Genomic DNA, 22,529 nt, shown 5'->3' with positions numbered 1-22,529 from the left:
CTCCGGCCTATCACCCTCACCTTATCACCCTCACCTTAACCTCCTACCACCTATCGTATTTCCAACACCCCTCCCCCAAGTCCCTCCTTCCTACGTTTTATCTTAGCCTGCTTGGCACACTTTCCTCATTCCTGAAGAAGGGCTCATGCCCGAAACGTCGATTCTCCTGTTCCTTGGATGCTGCCTGACCTGCTGCGCTTTTCCAGCAACACATTTTCAGGGCCCTATTCTCTCCCTAGTTACCCTTTTGTCCTTAATGTATTTGTAAAATCTCTTTGGATTCCCTTTAATTCTATTTGCCAAAGCTATCTCATGTCCCCTTTTTGTCCTCCTGATTTTCCTCTTAAGTATGCTCCTACTTCCTTTATAATCTTCTAAGGATTCACTCGATCTATCCTGTCTATACCTTACATATGCTTCCTTCTTTTTCTTAACCAAACCCTCAATTTCTTTAGTCATCCAGCATTCCCTACCAGACTTTCCTTTCACCTTGAGAGGAATATACTTTCTCTGGATTCTCGTTATCTCATTTCTGAAAGCTTCCCATTTTCCAGCCGTCCCTTTACCTGCGAACATCTGCCCTCAATCAGCTTTCGAAAGTTCTTGCGTAATACCATCAAAATTGGCCTTTCTCCAATTTAGAACGTCAATTTTTAGATCTGGTCTATCCTTTTCCATCATTATTTTAAATCTAATAGAATTATGGTCGCTGGCCCCAAAGTGCTCTCCCACTGACACCTTAGTTACCTGCACTGCCTTATTTCCCAAGAGTAGGTCAAGTTTTGCACCTTCTCTCAGAAAATTGTCTTGTACACACTTAACAAATTCCTCTCCATCTAAACCCTTAACACTATGGCAGTCCCAGTCTATGTTTGGAAAGTTAAAATCCCCTACCATAACCACCCTATTATTCTTACAGATAGCTGAGATCTCCTTACAAGGTTGTTTCTCAATTTTCCTCTGACTATTAGGAGGTCTGTAATACAATCCCAATAAGGTGAACATCCCTTTCTTATTTCTCAGTTCCACCCAAATAACTTCCCTGGATGTATTCCCAGGAATATCCTCCCTCAGCACAGCTGTAATGCTATCCCTTATCAAAAATGCCACTCCCCCTCCCCCCCACCCCAACTGCCTCCCTTTCTATCCTTCCTGTAGAATTTGCATCCTGGAACATTAAGCTGGCAGTCCTGCCCAACCCTGAGCCTGTAAACTTGTTTCTGTAAACTTGATCCTGGTCCCAGGGATGACTCACAGGAGGCAGAATGTTCTCACGGGGGAGAGGGGCCAGCAAGAGGTCATAGTCCACATTGGAACCAACGACATAGGAAGGGAAAAGGTTGAGATTCTGAAGGGAGATTACAGAGAGTTAGGCAGAAATTTTTAAAAAAAGAGGTCCTCGAGAGTAATAATATCTGGATTACTCCCAGTGCTACGAGCTAGTGAGGGCGGGAATAGGAGGATAGAGCAGAGCATGGCTGAGGAGCTGGTGTATGGGAGAAGGATTCACATTTTTGGAATCTCTTTTGGGGTAGAAGCGGCCTGTACAGGTAAGACAGATTGCACCTAAATTGGAAGGGGACTAATATACTGGTAGAGAAATTTGCTACAGATGCTCGGGAGGATTTAAACTAGTAAGGTTGGGTGGGGGCGGAGGCAGGACCCAGGGAGATAGTGAGGAAAGACAGCAATCTGAGACTGGTACAGTTGAGAACAGAAGTGAGTCAAACAGTCAGGGCAGGCAGGGACAAGGTAGGACTAATAAATTAAACTGTGTTTATTTCATTGCAAGGGGCCTAACAGGGAAGGCAGATGAACTCAGGGCATGGTTAGGAACATGGGACTGGGATATCATAGTAATTACAGAAGTTCAATTTTACAACACAAAGAAAATTTAGACTTTTATTCTTTGAAATGCAATATTTCAAACAAAATCTTTCAGCAAAACTAGGAAATAATAAGAAAAATTGCACACAGATAAAACTTGGCTTCAAATTCAAATTAAGAAAATGGCAACAATGTCCGAATCTTATGCTATTTAGAGTCCAAATATCTGATAACAATAAATATCTTCAAGTTAATACTGCATCCCTCAATGGCAGTGTTTCAGAGAAAGCATTAGACTTCTACCCAAATGGCAACATTCACTTGGTCAACACCATTTCAGATCAGTGGTAAGGTAAAACACTATTTAGTCGGTTAGTTCGTCAACCTTACAATTGAGACAATTTGAAAATAAATGCGGTTCATATGTAACATCACAATGTTAAAGAATTATAATTTTCAAGGCCAGTATCAGCTTAGAATACGTGACAGGTTTCATAACCGTGAGCAATCTGAGGAAATAGAAAAATGACCATGGGAACCACCAATCCTAAAATAATAACAAACTGCTTAGCATCTTTACTAATTTGTTATATCATAAAATACCTTTGTCTCAGACTAAAACCAAGTTTTGCATTTCAATATACAATAAAACTAACAGTACTAAACGTGTGCCATAAAATATGTCTACATTCGAAAGACAAGGGACAGTTTAATTGTTAGAGTGTAGACTTTGTCAAAATCTGACAAGTGATCCGTGGCTTCAAGCTCAAAGCTCAAACAGATTTGTCCAGCATTCAAAAACAAGCCTCCATGTGAGTTTCAATCAGGTTAAGACTACATTGCCCTTAAATGTCAAATAAGATAGTCGATTTAATAACCTGAATGTTTGTTACTGTCATATACAATCTAGATCACAGGGTAGAAAAAATTTTCTTTTATTGTATAAGATGTTACTCTGGTGGCTTTTGAGTTTTAAATGCACAAGTCGCAAGAAAGTACTGGAACTTAGAAGCAACCCCACAACCATCAGACCTGGAACATATACAAGACTTGCATTTATATATAATGGCTTAATTCAATAAAACAACTGAAAAGTTCTTCTCAGGTGTATTATAAGACAAAGTACAAAACTGAGCCACAAAGATCATAAGAAATTATCAATGTCTTGATCATACGATGAACAACATTTGGTTCAAGCTAGGACAGGGCTGCTGAGTTTTTGATGAGTTCAAATTTACAGCAGGTAGAATTTGGGTGGGTGACCAGGAGTAGATTAGAACAGTCAACTCTAGCGGGAATAATGGTATGGATGAGGGCTTCAGCAAGGTGGCTGAAGAGACATACCCAGGTGATGTTATGGAGTTGGAAACAGGCCGTCTTTGTAATGTAATGCAATTGGAAGCTCATCCTAGGGTCAAGGTTGCCAACAATCCCAGCCCCACAACTCTGGAATATCCAAACTCCTGTAACTCTGGTCTTGTGAACATCCCAGATTTTGAATCATTGATAGCTGTAACTTTGTTTGCCTTGGCCCTAAGCTCTGGAATCTCACTGCTAGGCCTATCCACATCATTCTACTTTCCTTAGGACTTTGGAGAGGAAAGCAGGTTGGAGAGAGTGTGGGCAGTTTGCAGCAACAGTGATCAAGGAGATCCATTACAAATTTAACTAACATGGAAGCCAGGAACTAAGTATTGCAGCAATTTAGAAGAAACGAGCAGCTGCTGACCTAAGAGGGGATGAAGGGAGACAAGAGAAAAAGATAAAACTGGAAAAAAAAAACTGGATGCTGTGAATGAGAAACAAAAACAGAGATTGCTGGAAAAACACAGCAAGTCTAGCAACATCTGTGGACAGAAATCCGAGTTAATGCTTTGGGTCAAGTGACATTCCTCACTTGACCTGAAAAGTTAACCGATTTCTCTTCATAGATCCTTCCAGACCTGCTGAGATTTTCCAGCAATTTCTGTTTTTTTAGGAGAAAAAGATATCAGCTCAAGGTTAGTGCAGAAGGTATGCAAAAAGAGCATTTGATCCAATAGGTGAGTAAATCATTGGATAGTCTTAAACTTACTAGCAGTGAAATCCATGAGATTCTTGCATTTACTCTTGGAGATGTAAGACAAGGCAGTCAAAGAGAGGGGTTCAAAACAAAGATTTCCAACAGAGAAAAATAGGGGATATTTTTGCAGGTTTCTCACAAGGGCAGGACCTAAGTATATTTTACGTAGTCTAGCCTGATCAGCTAGTGAATGGCTAATCCAATTCCTTGCCACATCCTTTCAAACCTCTAGCCCTTGTACTTAAGGGAATGAAATGGAAGCTGCACTGGAGGAAATGAACGTGGTGAGAGTAACAATTTAAGTGCAGTCAAGGATATCAAAGGTGGAGATGAATATATGTTAAGCAGAATGGTAGCTCGAGAAATGCTGTGGCAAACAGAGGACCAAAACATAGACAGAGATTTAGAAAGATTTGAAGGTGGCTTTGTTGAGGAGTTCCTGGTCTCTGGACATTGTGTTGGTCAATACAAAAAAAAAATCAGGGTCTTGAGAGAAAACTATTTCTCAAGTTGTTCAAAAGCTAGTAATGGCAAACACAATGCTCTGTTTTCACTTCAGTGGGTGCATTGATGGTTGAGCTAATAAGCAGTCAAAGACATGGAAAAATTGCCAGAATTCAATTGATTGTACATCTTAAAACTGGCTTGATGAGGAAACCATCATAACCAAAAACCATGCTATTGTTGCAGCTGTAATTAAGTACAAGCAGGACAGAGGGTCAAGAACCTGAAGGGATGGCTTAGGTGGTGCAGAAGAGGTAGGAAAGGGAAGGAGAAAAGAAAGAAAATTGGAATCGATGTGACTAAGACATAGGAAGTAGAACAAAAAGTCAGCAAATGTAAATATTAGAGATAATTTTCAGCAACCAGTTGAGTAAATTAATCTTTAACGTGTTTAGGAGAAGAAGCCTAAATAGGAGATCAAACATTGCAAACTTGTGACACCTGACAAGTTAAGAAATGTTGCAAAAAATTCAAGTTGCAGATCACTTCTTTGTGTTTAACTAACATAGATGTGTAAAATGCAAGAGGGAATAGTAGTTGTTTAGATTGGGTATATTAACTTGGATAAATACAATTAGTTCACTGGGCTTGCATACATACAATTCTGTTCATTGGGCTCTCTTACATAGTACACTTGAGCATCCATTTTCAAAAAATAAACTAAAAAAGGACCAGTACCATACTGTATAGCACAAAATTTAGATTAATCAGTTAAAATTTTGCTTTTTAGGACTCACTAAGTAGAATGTTATTAATAGTAAATTGCTTATAATCAAGTACAAGGCATGTCTGCATATACCTTCTACACGGACAAATTCTGTTAAATAGACTGCAAAACCCAGAGAATCTAAAAATAAAAGACTTTAGTGTATTTATTGTTCATATTCATACAGTAAGTAAACTAATAAAAACAAAGAATAAAGAATAAAATGAATACTTACAGTGAGTTTAATGGCCTTTTCTGGAGCAACACCCAATAACTGTGGTAAGAGACCTAAGTGTTTAAAAGGATAGTGCAAACCATTAGCAATAATGAAACATAAATATAAATTTGTCACTAGAATTTTAACAACACAAAAATGTTACAATCGAATCAAATGATTTATGAAGATACTTTATTGATTTTCTAACAAAATTCAGTAAACTGATTTCACTATTAACAGAGACTAATCTACAAAAATCGTGCAGCTGCGGTATCATAAACCCACTGCTATATAGTTGTGCAATTACGACGTCAAAAATTCTTGCACTCTCTCCCTTGTTTTTGATAAGCTTTATATGAATAATGGGATTCTGTACCTCAAAATCTGATCCAAGATGCAGGGGGATAAAGGGAACGTGAAAGCATGTTGCTTCACCAGACTGCTACCAGACACCAGTGCCAAAGCTAATTAAGAAACTGAGAAACGAGATTCCATACCAATGAGAAAGATTCCTGGTTTATTCCATCATCTGTAGAAAACTAGTGAATCTTAGCTGGGACAAGTTCTGTGACTACTTCAACACTCCAGCATAATAAAGAGGAACTTGGTTAGGAAATTAAAGGAGCATGCAATAAGGGCAATGTAATAATCTTCATAATAGATTTGGCAAACCAAATTTGAAAAATTAGCTTGAGAGACAGGTTTATGGAGCACATAGACTTAAAAAAGAAACATACTGAGGAATCAATTACAGAATACTTATTTTAGATCTTTAAAAAAGGATGCTCTGGAGAAAAGCAATCATTATTTGAAATTAAATCCAGTTAAGTTCAAGTATGACGTGGTTAAAGCCAAAGGATCTTAAGTTTAAATAAACCCATTTACAGAGGTAAAAACAGCCAATGTTAGAGGTTCATTGGAAAGTTAGGTTATTTGACATTATATCATGGGTGAACATTTAAAGAATTCATAATTTTCAATGCATATATATTCCCATGACTAAAAATGTCATTGAAAATGAGATGGGTAACTGTAGAAGAATAGCAGTAGATTTAAGGTGGCAGTGGTTGAGGTTTTAAAAGTTATTTTCAAAAATAAAGCAGCAAAAGTCCAAGAAATTGATAGAAGAAAACTGAACACAAGTAAGAGTTTTCACAAACACAAATAAAGGAAAAGATTAGCAAAATTAAATGGGTACCTTAAAATAGCAATATGAGAAATCGCAAACATTAATGTCAAAATGGTAGACACATTAAACTAATATCTAGCCATGTAATCACAGAAGAAGATATGAAGTACAATCAAAGATACAGAGAACGAAGGACTTTCCATCCGACTTCCCTGATTGGTAAATTCACTGTCAATGCTTACTTAGTACTGACAGTTCAATAAGTTTATTTTAGTCAGGGCCAAAAATCAAACGTAATTAGGCTTCCCAGGTAGACCATGCAAAACCTCTTTCCACCTGCAGATTGAAAAATGTTTAAAACAATAAAAAACTCCTATACTCATATATCATCTTTGCCATGACCAGTTACGGATGGCAATGACGACAACCTGACTGGCTGCCCACATTAAAGACTAAATAGTTTAACGCAGTTCCATTCAAATAACAAAATGATTCACATGCATTAAATTACTGCGGAAAAAAAAGCAGTTAAACTTATTTAATTACCATATTTATTGACTCTTGGTTGAACTTTAACAATCAAAACTCACCATACAGACTGCAAAGATACTTTTGCCCCAGAATGTAGAGACAACATAGCTATATAAATCAAAAGATGGTTACAAAAATAAAAACATGTAACTGCAAAGTCTAGCATTATATCGGAGGGACTGACAAGCCTTCCACAGGATGGATGCTTATTTTCATGAAGCTCCAACCCAAGCAAAAACATAGTTCCCTTGGCTTGTAACAATTTTTAAATTATAGAATATTTTTGTTACATTGTCAGGCTACATCACTACAAAAGACACCAAATCAACATTTTTCTCTATAAAACAGGACTGTAATTTGAGTAAAACATACTCAAATGAAGATATTTCCTTCCAAAAATACCTTAACTGCACAGAAAAAATAAAAAGCAGAAATATTGAGAAACAGTATAACAATAAATGCTAGATAAATGCCAACAATACTTTTTCTTAAAATGAAGGCAAGTATGAGCAATTGTATGAGGAAGATTTCCTCAAATTAATTTATTAAGATGTATCTTACCAAGTTGCATGTTCTACCCATTGATCAAACAAAAACAGAAAATTAAGAAGAATGTTCACCCTCTGTGCTAAGCAAAATTCTGTTTCTGTGACATGTACTTATTTTTACTGTAATAAACAAAATCCAGATTGCTCATTCAGATAGGGAAGGAGAGGCTGCCATCTGTTGATGACTTATTCCAGAAAACTACCTCAATGACATGCTGGTGTTTGTGAGCTTAATGAGGACCTTTTACTAGCAGCACCAGGTATGCATGACTGTTCTGGCCGAGTACCAGCAGTACAATCCAGGCTTCCATCTGCATCTCACCCCTGCCCGCCCCGACCCTTGCAGTAGAGTAATTATGTCAGAGTTCATCAATAAGTTGAATTATACAGTACTCTGAATGCAGAAACATTTTAAGGTGCACAGCAGGCATGTATGTTAAAAGCCTAATGAAGGTTCAAGGAAGGTTTTTGCAACACCCAAAAATACAGAGCAAGTTATTCGAAACAGGGAGCTATGCTACAACTGACCTTAACATGGAAATATACTCAAAGTAATTACGTTAATCAAGAAAGTTAAACTTCCTAGTAGAACCACATGATCGACTGCTTTTCCTCTGTATGCATCAAATCTGTTTCTTTTTCAAAGGTTAGAATGATGGCCTTAGTCCTTTTCATATGCTTTATGTCTGCCAGTGAACCTGATCTGCTTCTTAAAAAAAACTGTTGAGTGACTTTTGCTGGTCCACAGCCAAAGCAGTCATGCATACCTGGTGCTGCCAGTCAAAGTTTCTCATTAAGGTCAGAGAACACCAACTCTGCAATTAATATGTTTTCTGGAATAAGTCATCAGCAGATGGCAGTCTCTCCTTCCTTGATCTGAATTAGCAATCTAGTTTTCATTTATTACAATAATAAAAAGGAATACATCTTAGAAACAGAATTGTGCTTAGCTTGAAAGGTGGATATTCTTTGTAATTTTGTTTCCTTGATTTTTTTTTCTTAATAGGCAGATCATGCAACTTAGTAAGACATATCTTGGTCAATTAACGAAATCCTGATAAGCCTACTCATCCGTGGAGAGAAATCAGAGTTAGTGTTGAATTCAGTGACCCTTCTTCAGAACTGGACACTGGACTCAGAACATTAACCCTGATTCCTTTCTACAAATATTGCCAGACATGCTGAATTTCTTCAGTAATTGCTATTTTTGTTCAAACTGCCAGCACCTGCAGATACTTGTTTTATATATTATTCGTATTTCCTTTATTTTAGAAAGGTATTAGTGGTATTTATCTTCAGTTAGATTTGCTCAGTTAGTGTTTTTTTTAAACTCCTGACAATCAGAATGAAAAGTATGAACAGACTACTTTATCTGATTCTCCAAAGACAACCATTAAATATTTGGACCCATGTTGTCAAAAACATGGAGCAACAGGAAGTATGGCTTGGACCAGATATGCATTTTTTTTTCATCTGAGTTTCATTAATCTATTCATTCAGTAGGAAACATAATTTGAACCCACGAGATCTAAAAAGCCCAAGTTGAAAAAAGTGGTGATGGACGGAATGAGCAGGATGTCTTTCAAACATTATACAAGAGGAGTTTTGGTGTAGAGAGAGGGATATAAAGATACTTTCACAGTAGCTCTGGGCAATGAAAAATTAATATATTATACATTGGTAGCATCTATAATGGAACAAAAATATTTATTTTTAAATAAAACATTATTTCCTGTGCATCCCAATCTGCTCAAATTCAGAATATCTTATGCCACTGATTTTGCAATTTCATCTACATCATTACAAAACTGCCATGTTACTGGAAGTACAGAACTGAAAGCATATTATTGTTCTTAGTAGAAGTGAGGAATTGGATAACTTTCTTTCACGGCTAAGAAAAAAAAATACATTCACAACACTCATTATTAAGAACTGTATAACTGGATTAAACTCCTACCTCTGTAAAGGCCAAAAATGCCTTCATATCGTACAACTTTCTGAAAACAGTCAAAACTATTTTTGTACATCAGTTCTCCAATGAAGGATCCTGTAGAGCGCTGGTTCTGCATCCTTGTTTTCACTAAATCGATAGGATAAACTGCAGTAGCTCCCACCGCTACATGAAAAAAAGAGAATGGTAAATTCAGTTGAATAGCTTTTAAGTCATTATGAATAATCACATTAGTTCCTAAAATTTAAATAGTGTCTCGAACAGTTACAAAGCTTATGCTTACAATAAATAATAGGGTATATAACATACATTCCTAGAACCAATTTCCAGCATCATTGAAATCAACTACAAAGGTGCTACTTTTACAGTACCAACTATTTTTAGCAATTCCATAAGCTTATCAGGTCTTGTTAGAGAAGATTTTTTGTTATTTTCTACCATATACACTGATACAGTAAAAATGAGACAGTGTTCCTCCAGTAACGAGGGTGCTACATGGACAGCACAAACTACACAATTGTATGCGGCATAAAGTGCACAAGTGCAAAACACGCACAGTAATGTAACAGAAAAATGATGAATAATAGACATTTTTCCAGCAACAATACAGAAGAATTTCAGATGGGAAAGAGCCCGATGATACTGTGTGAAGGAGCCTGATGGCTTGGGGGAAGAAACTGTTGCACTGTCTGTCCGCGAGAGACCGTATGCTCCATTATGGTCTGCCAGATGACAGGAGGAAGAAGTGTTTAAGTGAGGGGTGTGTGGGGTCTTCCACAATGCTTTTAGCCTTTCGGATGTAGAGTAAATGTCTATAATGGAGGGAAGAGAGACCCTGATTATCTTCTCAGCTGTCCTCACTATCCATTGTAGGGGTCTTACAATCAGAGATGGTGCAATTCCTGAACCAGGCAGGGATGCAGCAGCTCAGGATACTCTCGATGAACCCTCTGTAGAATGTGGTGAGGATAAGGGAAGGGAGGTGGGCTTTCCTCAGCCTGCACAGAAAGTAGAGATACTGCTGGGCTTTCTTGGCTATGGAGCTAGTGTTGAGGGTACAGGTGATATTCTCCGCCAAGAAATTTGGTTTGATTACCTGGAGTACAAATATTTCTGTTCCTGTCGTTTAAAGCCATAGATTGAAAGGAATAAACCATTTCAAACTTACTAACTTTTGTGTGTTGAAAAATTACAAGATAACGTTGATGCAGTGCTGCAAAGCAAACAACAAAGTCAGTTGCCTCCTATGAACTGTGGAGAAAGCGAGGACTGCAGATGTAGAGATCAGAGTCGATTGTGTGTGGTGCTGGAAAAGCACAGCAGGTCAGGCAGCATCCGAGGAGCTGGAGAATCAATGTTTCGGGCATAAGCCCTTTATGAGGAATGGGGCTGGGAGCCTCGGAGGTGGTGAGATAAATGGGAGGGGCGTGGGCTGTGGCCAATTTCAAAAGCTCCTGAGTTGCTATCATTGCCTTTGAAGCTCAATAGTTTTAGTGCCTATTTAATAAGGTGGTAAGGCAAACAAATGAAAATCAACTTTACTATCATCACTATTTTGAATCACTTATCTAATTCTGTTATATGATTTTACCTTTAACACACTTGGATTAACGTTTTAGGTTTTCATGATGTACTACCTTGATAATGTCTGGAGCATTGATAGTTTAACTGTCAATAATGTTGTAATGTAAACAAAACTGTTATAACGAACAGAACTGACCAACATGACAATAAATGGTGCATATATTTGTATATGAAAACTAACCTTTAGAAAATTGTAAGAAAATTGTGAACAATGTTGACTCAGTATTTTACCAGAATTATTAAAATTATACAATTAACTGTCAAGAACAAGATCACAAATGATATTGCTAAGCAGGCACAACATTTCCATTGATCTTGAACATTCGTTTTGTTTAAAATCTCAAAATGACCAATATACCTGTTCCTTCAAATAATTAATTTTAAAACTACAATGATTTAGAATTTTGCATCATTAGACATTACTTTCATAAAACAAAATTAAACCATAATCAGAGTTGACAGTTACCAGTTTAGCCATGGACCAGTAATAGGCTGCTTCCAGAAGACACAACAAACCAATTGGGGCAAAGGTACTACATTCTTTCGGAATGGAGGCAAAATGCTTGAGAAGTACTTGCGAGATCAGACTATAAGAGTTGAGCACTAATGTTCTGGATTATCTGAAATTTGTGAAGAGTTGAGGAAGTAAGACCACTAAGATGAATGTGCAAAGAATGTATTGCACAAAACAGGTCAATTGATCCAATTGGCTTATGACAGTATTTATATTCCACGAGGCTTTTCCAACATGACTATCCTTCTGTTTTCTTCTCCATCATGTAAACAATAAGGCTCACTTTAAATGTATTGATGCTCATTAAATATAGGTGTGAGGTAGACATTCACAGAATCTTACAGTAGAGAAGAGGACTTATGGCCCATCGAATCCGTCCCACCAAAAATATTCTTAATTATACTATTCCTACTTTCCTGCATCAGGTCCTGAGCCTTGAATGATATGACATTTCAAGTGCTCATCCAAATTTTTTTTTTTTTTAAGTGTTCCGAGTTCTGCCTCAACTACTTTCTCAGACAGTACATCCAGACCTCCACCACCCTTACAGTGAAAAACTTTTCCTCAAATCCCCTTTAACCCTCCCACTTCTCACTAAGATTACAGCCCCTTGTTACTGACCCATCAAACAAGCAGAGTGGCTGTTTCTTCACCTTACCCATGCACCTCAATCTGACACCTCCTTGAAGTCCCTCCTCAACCTTCTCTGTTCCAAAGAAAACACTTATTTACAAACTTTTCATTTGATTTGTGAGCAGCTTTCTTGTATTTTTGTCATTTTGATTCTCAACTAACTCTCAAGAGAATAGTGATTCAAGCCTACCATATCAAAACTTTTCAGGAAGTGAAGACCTCTACCAGGCCTGCTCTTATTCCCCAGTCTATCCGTTTTGTAGTATGGTGACTAGAATGGCACACAGCACCCCAAACAAAGCTCTGCATTACTTCCCCGATTGGCCTTCATTTCAGAAGTGAATCTCAATTCTTTGCTTGTATTTTTAAATATCTAGTCAATGTAAAAGTATCAATGTATTTCATCTTTTCTCTGTACTGCCCCTTTTAGCTTATTATCTTCCATATTTCTCCGAACACTATGAGCAACGACACTCTTGACTGTATGAAATATAGCATTTCATGCCTCCACCCCCTGCATAAATTTACATCTTCCTATATTTTCATGTAATCTTAGGAGGACCAATTTCTTACTTTCTGCTAGTGAGAGAAATTCCACTTTACAATTGCAACTTGTTCAAAACAAAGGATCAGAAGTAGCAACATAAATTAAAGGTAAATTAGGGATGGAACTGAAAAATAAATAACCTTTGCTAAATCTGTATTTGGAACAGTCCTGGAGGATTAAGAACAATTCTTGGCACCATAAAATAACAAAGAATTAGAAACTTTGGAGGGATACAAAGTTGAGTAGAATCGCTGACAACACTGCATCCGCTCACTGCATGCACTGCATTTTATGCTCATTTTGAACAGAAGGTCAATGAAATGATGTCACAGTCTCGAGGTGCACCTGTACCCATAGTCACCATTGCAGAGTGAAACCACAGAAAGTGACAGGTCCAGAGGGAGTCCCGGTTATGCACTCAGATTCTGCATGGATCAGCTTGCAGGAGTATTCACAAACATCTTCAACCTCTTTACTACAACGTGAGGTTCCCACCTGCTTCAAGAAGACTACTATCATAGGTTTGTGAGAAGATTTGTAGCTTGGGTGTTCATTGTTGTGGTTCTGTTCGCCGAGCTGGGAATTTGTGTTGCAGACGTTTCATCCCCTGTCTACGTGACATCCTCAGTGCTTGGGAGCCTCCTGTGAAGCGCTTGTGTTGTTTCCTCGGCATTTATAGTGGTTTGTCTCTGCTGCTTCCAGTAGTCAGATCCAGCTGTCTGCTTCAGTGGCCGATATATTGGGTCCAGGTCGATGTGTTTGTTGATAGAATCTGTGGATGAGTGCCATGCCTCTAGGAATTCCCTGGCTGTTCTCTGTTTGGCTTGTCCTATAATAGTAGTGTTGCCCCAGTTGAACTCATGTTGCTTGTCATCTGTGTGTGTAGCTACTAAGGATAGCTGGTCATGTCGTTTCGTGGCTAGTTGGTGTTCATGGATATGGATTGTTAGCTGTCTTCCTGTTTGTCCTATGTAGTGTTTTGTGCAGTCCTTGCAGGGGATTTTGTACACTACGTTGGTTTCGCACATGATGGGTATCGGGTCCTTCGTCCTGGTGAGTTGTTGTCTGAGAGTGGCTGTTGGTTTGTCTGCTGTTATGAGTCTTAGTGGTCGTAGTAGTCTGGCTGTCAGTTCAGAAATGTTCTTGATGTATGGTAACGTGGCTAGTCCTTTGGGTTGTGGCATGTCCTCATTCCGTTGTCTTTCCCTTAGGCATCTGTTGATGAACTTGCGGGGTATCCGTTTTTGGCGAATACATTGTAGAGGTGTTCTTCTTCCTCTTTTTGCAGTTCTTCTGTACTGCAATGTGTTGTGGCCTTTTTGAACAGTGTCTTGATGCAACTTCTTTTGTATGTGTTGGGGTGGTTGCTTTCATAGTTCAGGACTTGGTCTGTGTGTGTAGTTTTCCTGTATACCTTTGTGGTGAATTCTCCGTTCGGTGCTCTCTGTACCATCATGTCTAGGAATGGGAGTTGGTTGGCCTTTTCTTCCTCTCTAGTGAATCTGGTTCCTGTGAGTGTGGCGTTGATGATCCAGTGTGTGTTCTCTATTTCTGTGTTTGTAATGATTACAAAGGTGTCATCTACATATCTGACCCAGAGTTTGGGTTGAATTTGCGGTAAGACTGTATATGTTCTAATCTTTGCATTACAGCTTCTGCTATGAGTCCAGAGATGGGTGAGCCCATGGGTGTGCCGTTGATTTGTTCATATATTTGGTTGTTGAAAGTGAAGTGTGTTGTGAGGCACAGGTAAAGTAGCTTGAGTATGCATTCTTTGTTGATAGGTTCCCTGTCTTGTTGACTGTTCTGTATGTCCATCAGGTTAGCTATTGTTTCTCTGGCTAGGGTTTTGTCTTCGACTGGGACAACCCTGCTATTATAGGACAAGCCAAACAGAACAGCCAGAGAATTCCTAGAGGCATGGCACTCATCCACAGATTCAATCAACTAAGCACATCGACCTGGACCCAATATACAGGCCACTGCAGCACACAGCTGGAACTGACAACCGGAAGCGGCAGAGACAAACGCTGGAGGAAACATCACAGAAGCGCTTCACAGGAGGCTCCCAAGCACTGAGGATGTCACCGAGACAGGAGACGAAACGTCTGCAACACAAATTCCCAGCTCAGCTAACAGAACCACAACAGACTACTATTATCCCAGTGCCAAAGAAAAATCAGGCAATGTGCCTTAATGACATCCATCACTGAGGTACTTCAAGAGGTTAATAATGGAACACATCATCTCTGGCCTCTCAGATTACCTTTATGCACTGCAATTCGCCTTTGTCACAATAGGTCTGGATGCTATCTCCCTGGTCCTACAACTGTCCCTTGAATATGCGGATTAAAAGGACACCTACGTCAAAGTCCTATTTATTCGCTTTTGCTCCACCTTCAACGCCACAATTCCTGCCAAACTCATCTCCCAACTCTGAGACCTAGGACTCTGCTTCCCGCTCTGCAACTGGATCCTTGACTTCTTGACCCATAGAGCACAATCAGTAAGGATGGGTGCCAACACTTTTTCCATAACAATTCTCAACAGTGTTTCTCTGGAAGGTTGTGTACTCAGCCCCTTACCATACTCCTTGTACACAAGTATGGCATGTGGTGAAATTCGGCCCTAACTCCATTTGCTGATAACACCACTGTAATGGGTTGGATCTCAAACACAGACAAAATACAGGAAAGAGTCAGCTTAGTGGCATAGTGTAAAGACACCAACCTCTCCCTCAACGTCTGCAAAATGAAGGAACTGGTCATTGACTTGAGAAAGCTGGGTGGAGGACATGCCCTATCTGTATCAATGGTGCTGAGACTGAGGTAGTCAATAGGTTGAAGTTCCAAGGAGTAAATCTCACCAACAGTCTTACCTGGCCCTTTCACATTAACGCCATAGTCACAAAGGCACATTCAGAAGACGAAGGGTATTCAGTATATCCACAATGACTCTTCGTAATTTTTATTGATGCACCATAGAAAGCATCCTATCCAGATGCATCACAGCTTGATATAGCAACTGTTCTGTGCAAGACCGCAAGAAATTACAGAAAATTGTGAACACAACCCAGTAAACCAGCCTTCCTTCCATTGACTCCATCTACATTTCCCATTGCTTTGGGGAAACAGCTAACATAATCAAGCACCCCTCCCACACTGGCTATACGCTCTTCTGTTCGGCAGAAGATATAAAAGTTTGAAAACACATATCAACTGATTTAGGAACTGTTTCTTCCTTGCTGTTTTCAGACTTATGAACAGACCTGTCATATTAAAATTGATCTTTTTCTGCACCTTCTCTGCAGCTATAATATTTTATTCTGCATTCTGTTCTATTACCCTGATGCACTGATGTAAGGTATGATTTTTCTGGTTAACATGTAAAACCATACTTTTTGCTGTGTCTCAGTACATGTGATAATAAATCAAATCAAAGATTATAAAAAGAGTTTAAGAATTATAAGGAAAGCATGGAAGAGGGTGAACAGGGCAATTCTGTTTCTCTTGAAAAAAGAATGAGGGATAACGTGATGGAAGGCTTTGAGATTATGACACTTAACAGAAGTTAATACAGTGGGGAAAAGTTAGAGGGAAATAGGACTAAATGTGCAGCCAAAGTGCCGAGAAGTGCATAAACATATAAACAGCAGTACAGAAATTCAACTGAAATTTCAAAGATTCAAGGCCACCTGCACGGATTTGTTATGTGGTGGTGGTGTCTGGCTAATTTGACAGGAAACAAAGCTTGGCCACAGCTGGTGAAAAGGGAGCATGTAAAAGGATTGATGTTGCTGGGAGGGGCTAATTCGAATTCATAAACCTTTTCTGTCACTACATCCCTCGAAGAACCACAATAGGGCTATCCTTGTCCTCATCTCCTTACCCAAACCAGCTTCCATATTCAAGGGATCATCCTCTGTCATTCCTGTGACCTCCCACATGATGTCATCAAATGCATCTAGCACAATGAATTCACCATTTATTATGTAGTCCTATCCACATTTAGGGAGTCTAAATGCAGACAAGGGACTGCAATATGAACACATCCAATTCAGTCCATTAACAAAGATGAGCTTCTGGATGTTTCTCATTTCAATTCTCTTATCTTGCTGTACTCTGGCCTTTTGTAACCTTACCTGCTGCAGTGTCCCAACTGCAGTTCAACTCAAGCTCGAACAGCAGAACATTTCATCTTCTGACTGGCCACTTCGGATTGCTTTTTAAAAAGTTTTTACTTTCTACTTGATCAGATGTTATCTCATTGTTCACATATCTTCTAGACCCACTCAAAGGAACATAAAACTTTACAGCCATTTGATAAGACTCAATAACATTTTCTGCTTGGGAACTCTGCAACCTTCTGGACTCAATATTGAGTTCAACAACTTTATGGCCTGCTCACCTTCTCCCATCTCCTTGCCCCAACCTCACATACCAGTCATCACATGGACTGCTTCCACAAACAACCCATTGTCAGCCACTAACAGTCCCCACCAGCAGCTATTCATTCTTCCAGGCTGACCTTTACCCATTATTTTATCTGCCTAACCTATCTGGGTACCATCTCCACCTATCATTTTTACCCTTTCCCCTCTCCCCTGCTCTTTCTCATCAACCTTTTCCTAGCTGTTATCTGTTCTGAAGGTCTCTGGACCCAAAACTGTAACTATACTTTCTCTCTCCACAGATGCTGCCTGACCTGCTGAGTATTTCCAACAATTTCTAACTTTGTTTCTGACAAGATAATAGCTGTTATGATTGTGGCCTGAACTCTATTATCATACCCAATATACACAGTTCCCTTTTGATTAAAAATCTTTTAAATTCAGCCTTGGGCATATTCAATGAATCAATCTCCATTGCTCTGTTGGGAACAGAATTCCACACACTGGTGACCCTTTGAGAGAAACAATTTTTTCATCACTCTAACCTTTAATGGGACACCCCTAAACTCTGGCCACTTGTCTTAACCCCCACAAGGGGAAATCAGCCATCCTATGATGCTGCCTCCTGCTTCTTTCACTAAGGTCATCCCATTCTTCTAAATTACATTCTCAATCAGCTTAACCTTTCCAAAAAGGATAACATTATCATTCCAGAATCAGTCAAGACCTTTCCAAAAAGGATAACATTGTCATTCCAGAATCAGTCAAGTCTATACTGCTTCTATTGCACTATTTCTACATTAAACCGCTTTTAATGAAATTATATCCTTTCTTAAATAAAACTATACACATAGCTCCAGATGCAGTTCAACTAACGCTTTCTGCAACTCTACCAACAGTTCCAAATGTGTATGCTTTTATACCCAGTGCAATAAACGAAATTCCTGTTTCATTCTGAATCACTTTTGCTGTACCCATAAATCAATGTTTTGTGATTCATGCACCAAGATTGCAATAGCTTAGAGTTCTGCAGTCTCTCTCCATGCAAATAATATTGCTTTCATTTCTTCCTTTCCAAATAGACAAGTTCGCATTTTTTCAAATCATTCTCCATTTGTCAAATTGCATCGGACTCAGGTAACCAATCCAAATCCTTTTGCAGACACTTTATGCCGTCCTGACAACTTATTTACTGTGCCATCAGTAAGTTTAGCCATGTTTGCCCTTAATCCAAATCACCGATATAACAGTTTGCCAACCTGTAAATAACCCATTAATCCACACACTCTGCATGCTGTTAGCCAGTCAATCCTCCATTAATACAAATGCATTCCCCATCTCTACATCACAGGATCTTATTTTTTCTAGTAGCATTTGATTTGACATCTTATCAAATGGATTTTGAAGATCCAAATAGACCACAACTACAGGTTCCTCTTCCTCCACCTTGCCTATTACTTGATCAAAAGAACCCAACCAATTTGTCAAATGTTCCTTTCATTTCACAAACCATACTGGCTCCACCTGATAGAATTCTGACATTATAAATGCCATGTTATTATCTCCTTAGTACAATCATATGAGCAAGGACCAGGCCATTCAGCACTTCAAACCTGCTACACCATTTCACAAGATCATGGTTATCTGACTGTAATCTCAATTCTACATTTCTATCTAATCTTGATAACTTTACAGCTTCTTGCCCTCCATGAACCTATTCAATTCTGCCTTACAAAATATTCAAAGATCCTGCTTCCATTGTCTTTTCAAGAAAAGCATTCTAAAACCTCGTTGCTTTTAAGTGAATAGCCACTTATTTTTAATCAGAGTTCCCAGTTCTAGATTCTCCCAAAACAGAAAACATCAACTGTACATTTAGCCTGTCAAAGGTAAACATCTTTCTTACGTGTCCATAAAATATTTTTATTATTTCTTTTTATGATTGAGATACTGGGATTCATTTTAAGTCTGACCAGGAACAATTGGGCCCTAAAAATCATAAACTAAATGAGTGCTGATTGTATGTGCCTGATCTGGGTATGGTGGCGTTTAGACTTGCATTCATTAGAATTAAGAAGAATGAGAGGAGAACTTATTGAAACATACAAGATTCCTCGGGGGCTTGACTGATAGAGGCAGACATACTGTTTACCTTTGTGGAAAAGACTGGGACCAGAGGGCATAATCTCAAAGTAAGGGGTTACCTATTTAAAGACAGTGAGACGGAGTTTCTTCTCAGAGTACTGAAGAGAGCTGCACCAGTTGGATTAAGTACAATCAAGATGGAGATAGAAAAAATTTTAATCAGTAAGGGAATCAAAGGTTATGGGGAAATAGCAGAAAAGTAGAGGTGAAAGTTATCAGGTCAACCATGAACTGAATGATGGAACAAACCTGATGGAGTGAAAAGCCTAATTGTGCTACCCCCGATCTAATGGTCATATTTTACTGTAGCCTCTTCTCATCATTGTGACTGTTGCCAGAGCATAGTTATTGGTTTGGCTCCAAAAACACCTTCTGAATGTTGAAGTTAAAATTTCATCAAAACTTCAGTAATGCCATCAGGTCAAAGCTTTTACACTTATACTAGACTTTTGCCTGACTGTAGCATAGAGCCATCTAACTTCAAATCGATGAAAATGAAACATAACCAAGAGGCGCCAGACAATTCTAATCATGCACAGGTTTTAATAAGCAGAATAGTATGCCTGATTCTGAACAAAACAAATGCAAAACTCCTGCAGCAACAAAAGGTAACAATTTGGACAATAAATTTGATGCAAGAAAGCAAATCAGGTCAGGATCAAGTAAAGACGAAGCAAGCAGAAACAGTATAAACAATGGAACACCTTTGTAAGCAGCACAGTAGCAGATTACTAGAGGTTCAACAGCCTGCTGTCACTTATTAGTTTACAGCAACCACAATAGCTTTGTTTGTTTTAGATATAAACAAACCCTCCAATTACTATCCATGTTCATTTTAATATCTTTTCACCCTGAATAACATTGTTATGGGGTTAAGATGAACTGCAGCTGAATTGCATGTCAAATATCTATGTAGATAATGTTCAATGGTAACTACTGGCCTGAATGGAAATGCACTAATTCTACAGTGAAACAGAATTTTAAATAAATATCTTGTATCTTTCCTTCAAATTTTGTTGTAGCGTTTTAAACAAAATATGATAAAGTTTGATTGAAAACGAATATGTCAAAAATAATAGAATATTGTGTTCAGAATTAAGACCCATTTAGATATTATGGTTGTTACAGAATACTATTTCTAATTATAGCTGTTAGTTTTTAAATTTCACCTCTATCAGTAGCGTATAAAAAGTCTATATGAATGTGTCTCTTGAACTTAGTTTTATCAACATGTCAAAGTATGGTAAAGTACGGCAGTTTGTCAAATTTAGCACTCATTTATGGAAATTCTGCATTACCTACAATTTTTGTTCAGTATAAGGCAGTAAAGACACTTCTGAAATTGGAAGCAGAATGTAAAATCAAAGAGTATTTATTATTTTGAGTAGTTTCTCTCCACTGCCATCGTGTAGAGAAGTTTTAAAACAGCATACATTTTAGCTTAGCCCAAGATATTCTTAAGTTCATTCCTTAAACTTTTTTTTTTCTTTTTCCCACCAAATATTTAGCATGATTCACTGCTGGGTCTGGAAGATGTATGTAATTGTTCAGATTTTGTCCTGAAGACAGTCTGGAGCCAGACATGGCATGGTAATACTCCATCAGATCTTCTGATCACAAGTAAATATAAAAGGAACTTTACAGAGCCTTCCAAAGTTGGCCCTTTATTACAACAGCCTATACCCTGGCTGATCTGTACTGGTCTGACTGGATTCTATTACAATGGCCTGGGTCAGAAAACAGCACTGAGACATGTCACTCACCTCCAGCAATTGAGCCCAAAGTGAACCTGTAAGCAGACTCAAAAACCTGGAGCCATATAGGCCTGCTAGTATCACTGTAGGATTGCTAGAGAGAACAAAAAACAAAAAGGATGAATGGGGAAAGGAATATGACTCAGTTACCTTAACACTACGGTTACACTGATAGCTTGATACCATAAACTGGCAAATATGGAAAACTGGAATTAGCTTAAATCTAAGTAACATTATTATTGGAATAACTTTAAATAATTTGAAATAATTAAAACTGCACCAATCATTTTGAACAGTTGCCTTCATACAGTGTAAAACTTTTAAAATTAGTATTCTACTGAACACAATTTTAAAAACCTTCAATATTAATTGCTCTACCATTTGTTAAAGTAATATTTTCACATGGAAATTTCTTTAATAAATAAAACACAAACCAGCATACAGCTTTGGAATCAGATACAGTGCGGCAATAAACACTAAACTTTCTTAAACTTATGTAGTCATGGATTATAAATACAGTAGGTACAATTTATACTGATAGAATTACCGGTTCATTTAGATAATTTGTGTAATAGATTCATCCCTGTCAGTTTTTAAACTGATCTACTTTTTCAAATTTTCAACCCACAAACTTTGGAGACCTCAGAAGTTATCATCAGTTGGATCATTAAAATAAAGGATTGTGTTTTGATGACATGATGCTACTGCAAATATGTGCTGCCCCACATGACATTCTTTTGCTTCATGGCAAACCTCGAAAACTGCACCAGTTTGTTTGACCTGAAGCTGAATCAAAAGTAACCATTTCTCTCTAAATTATTCCTTGCAAAGACGCAAAGTAAGGAACAGAAGGAATCTATTTTACTTTTCAATTTTCTGATATTTCACAAATTTCTTAGAACACTAGAAAGTACAAAAAACATGACACTCATAATTAATGCAACATTCCATTAAAATTGTGGGTTTTTTTGCCCATGCATTTCACTTTTGGTAAAAACGATGAGGAGAAATCGTGACCTATTGAATTCTGCTGAATTGACAGAAAAAAGACAGGTTATTTTACAAGGAAGAACATGCACAATGTACACGCCTGTAGAGAATGGTGAGAGCATTTGTATGAGCACGGGATGGACAATTTGCCTTCAAAATCCCACAAATATGTTAGACTTTGTACAAGTTAGGTTATCAAGTTAGTTTCAGGACAGAATGCAGTCAATCAAGCAAACTAAATCATAGCTAACTGCATTTCCATCTGGACATGTGGAACAGCACAGTGACTCAGTTGTTAGCACTGCTGCCTCACAGTACCAGGGATGCAGGTTCGATTCCAACCTTAGGTGACTGTGTGTGGAGTTTGCATGTTCTCCCTGTGTCTGTGGAGATTTCGTCCAGGTGCTCCAGTTTCCTCCCAAAGTCCATAGTTGTGCAAGTTAGGTAGATTTGCCATACTAAATTATCTGCAGTGTACAGATTAGATATGATCCATG

At 38.2% G+C, this 22,529-nt stretch overlaps 1 protein-coding gene across 2 annotated transcripts in view; it reads right to left on the bottom strand.

The window, feature by feature from the left end:
• Window positions 1-22,529, bottom strand: part of slc25a12 (solute carrier family 25 member 12) — a 118,324-nt gene that overhangs the window by 35,529 nt on the left and 60,266 nt on the right. For both annotated transcript variants that reach the window (XM_043693649.1, XM_043693650.1), the window contains exons 10-12: window positions 21,052-21,136; window positions 9,482-9,640; window positions 5,335-5,387 (exon numbers count right to left, since the gene is read on the bottom strand). In XM_043693649.1, coding sequence (XP_043549584.1) covers window positions 5,335-5,387; window positions 9,482-9,640; window positions 21,052-21,136 — 297 coding nt within the window. The remainder of the gene's footprint in view (window positions 1-5,334; window positions 5,388-9,481; window positions 9,641-21,051; window positions 21,137-22,529) is intronic.

Source organism: Chiloscyllium plagiosum, chromosome 7 (genome assembly GCF_004010195.1).
Source record: "Chiloscyllium plagiosum isolate BGI_BamShark_2017 chromosome 7, ASM401019v2, whole genome shotgun sequence".
Taxonomy (NCBI): domain Eukaryota; kingdom Metazoa; phylum Chordata; class Chondrichthyes; order Orectolobiformes; family Hemiscylliidae; genus Chiloscyllium; species Chiloscyllium plagiosum.
The sequence above is the reverse complement of the archived record's forward strand: the minus strand, read 5'-3'. Positions and strand labels throughout refer to the sequence as shown.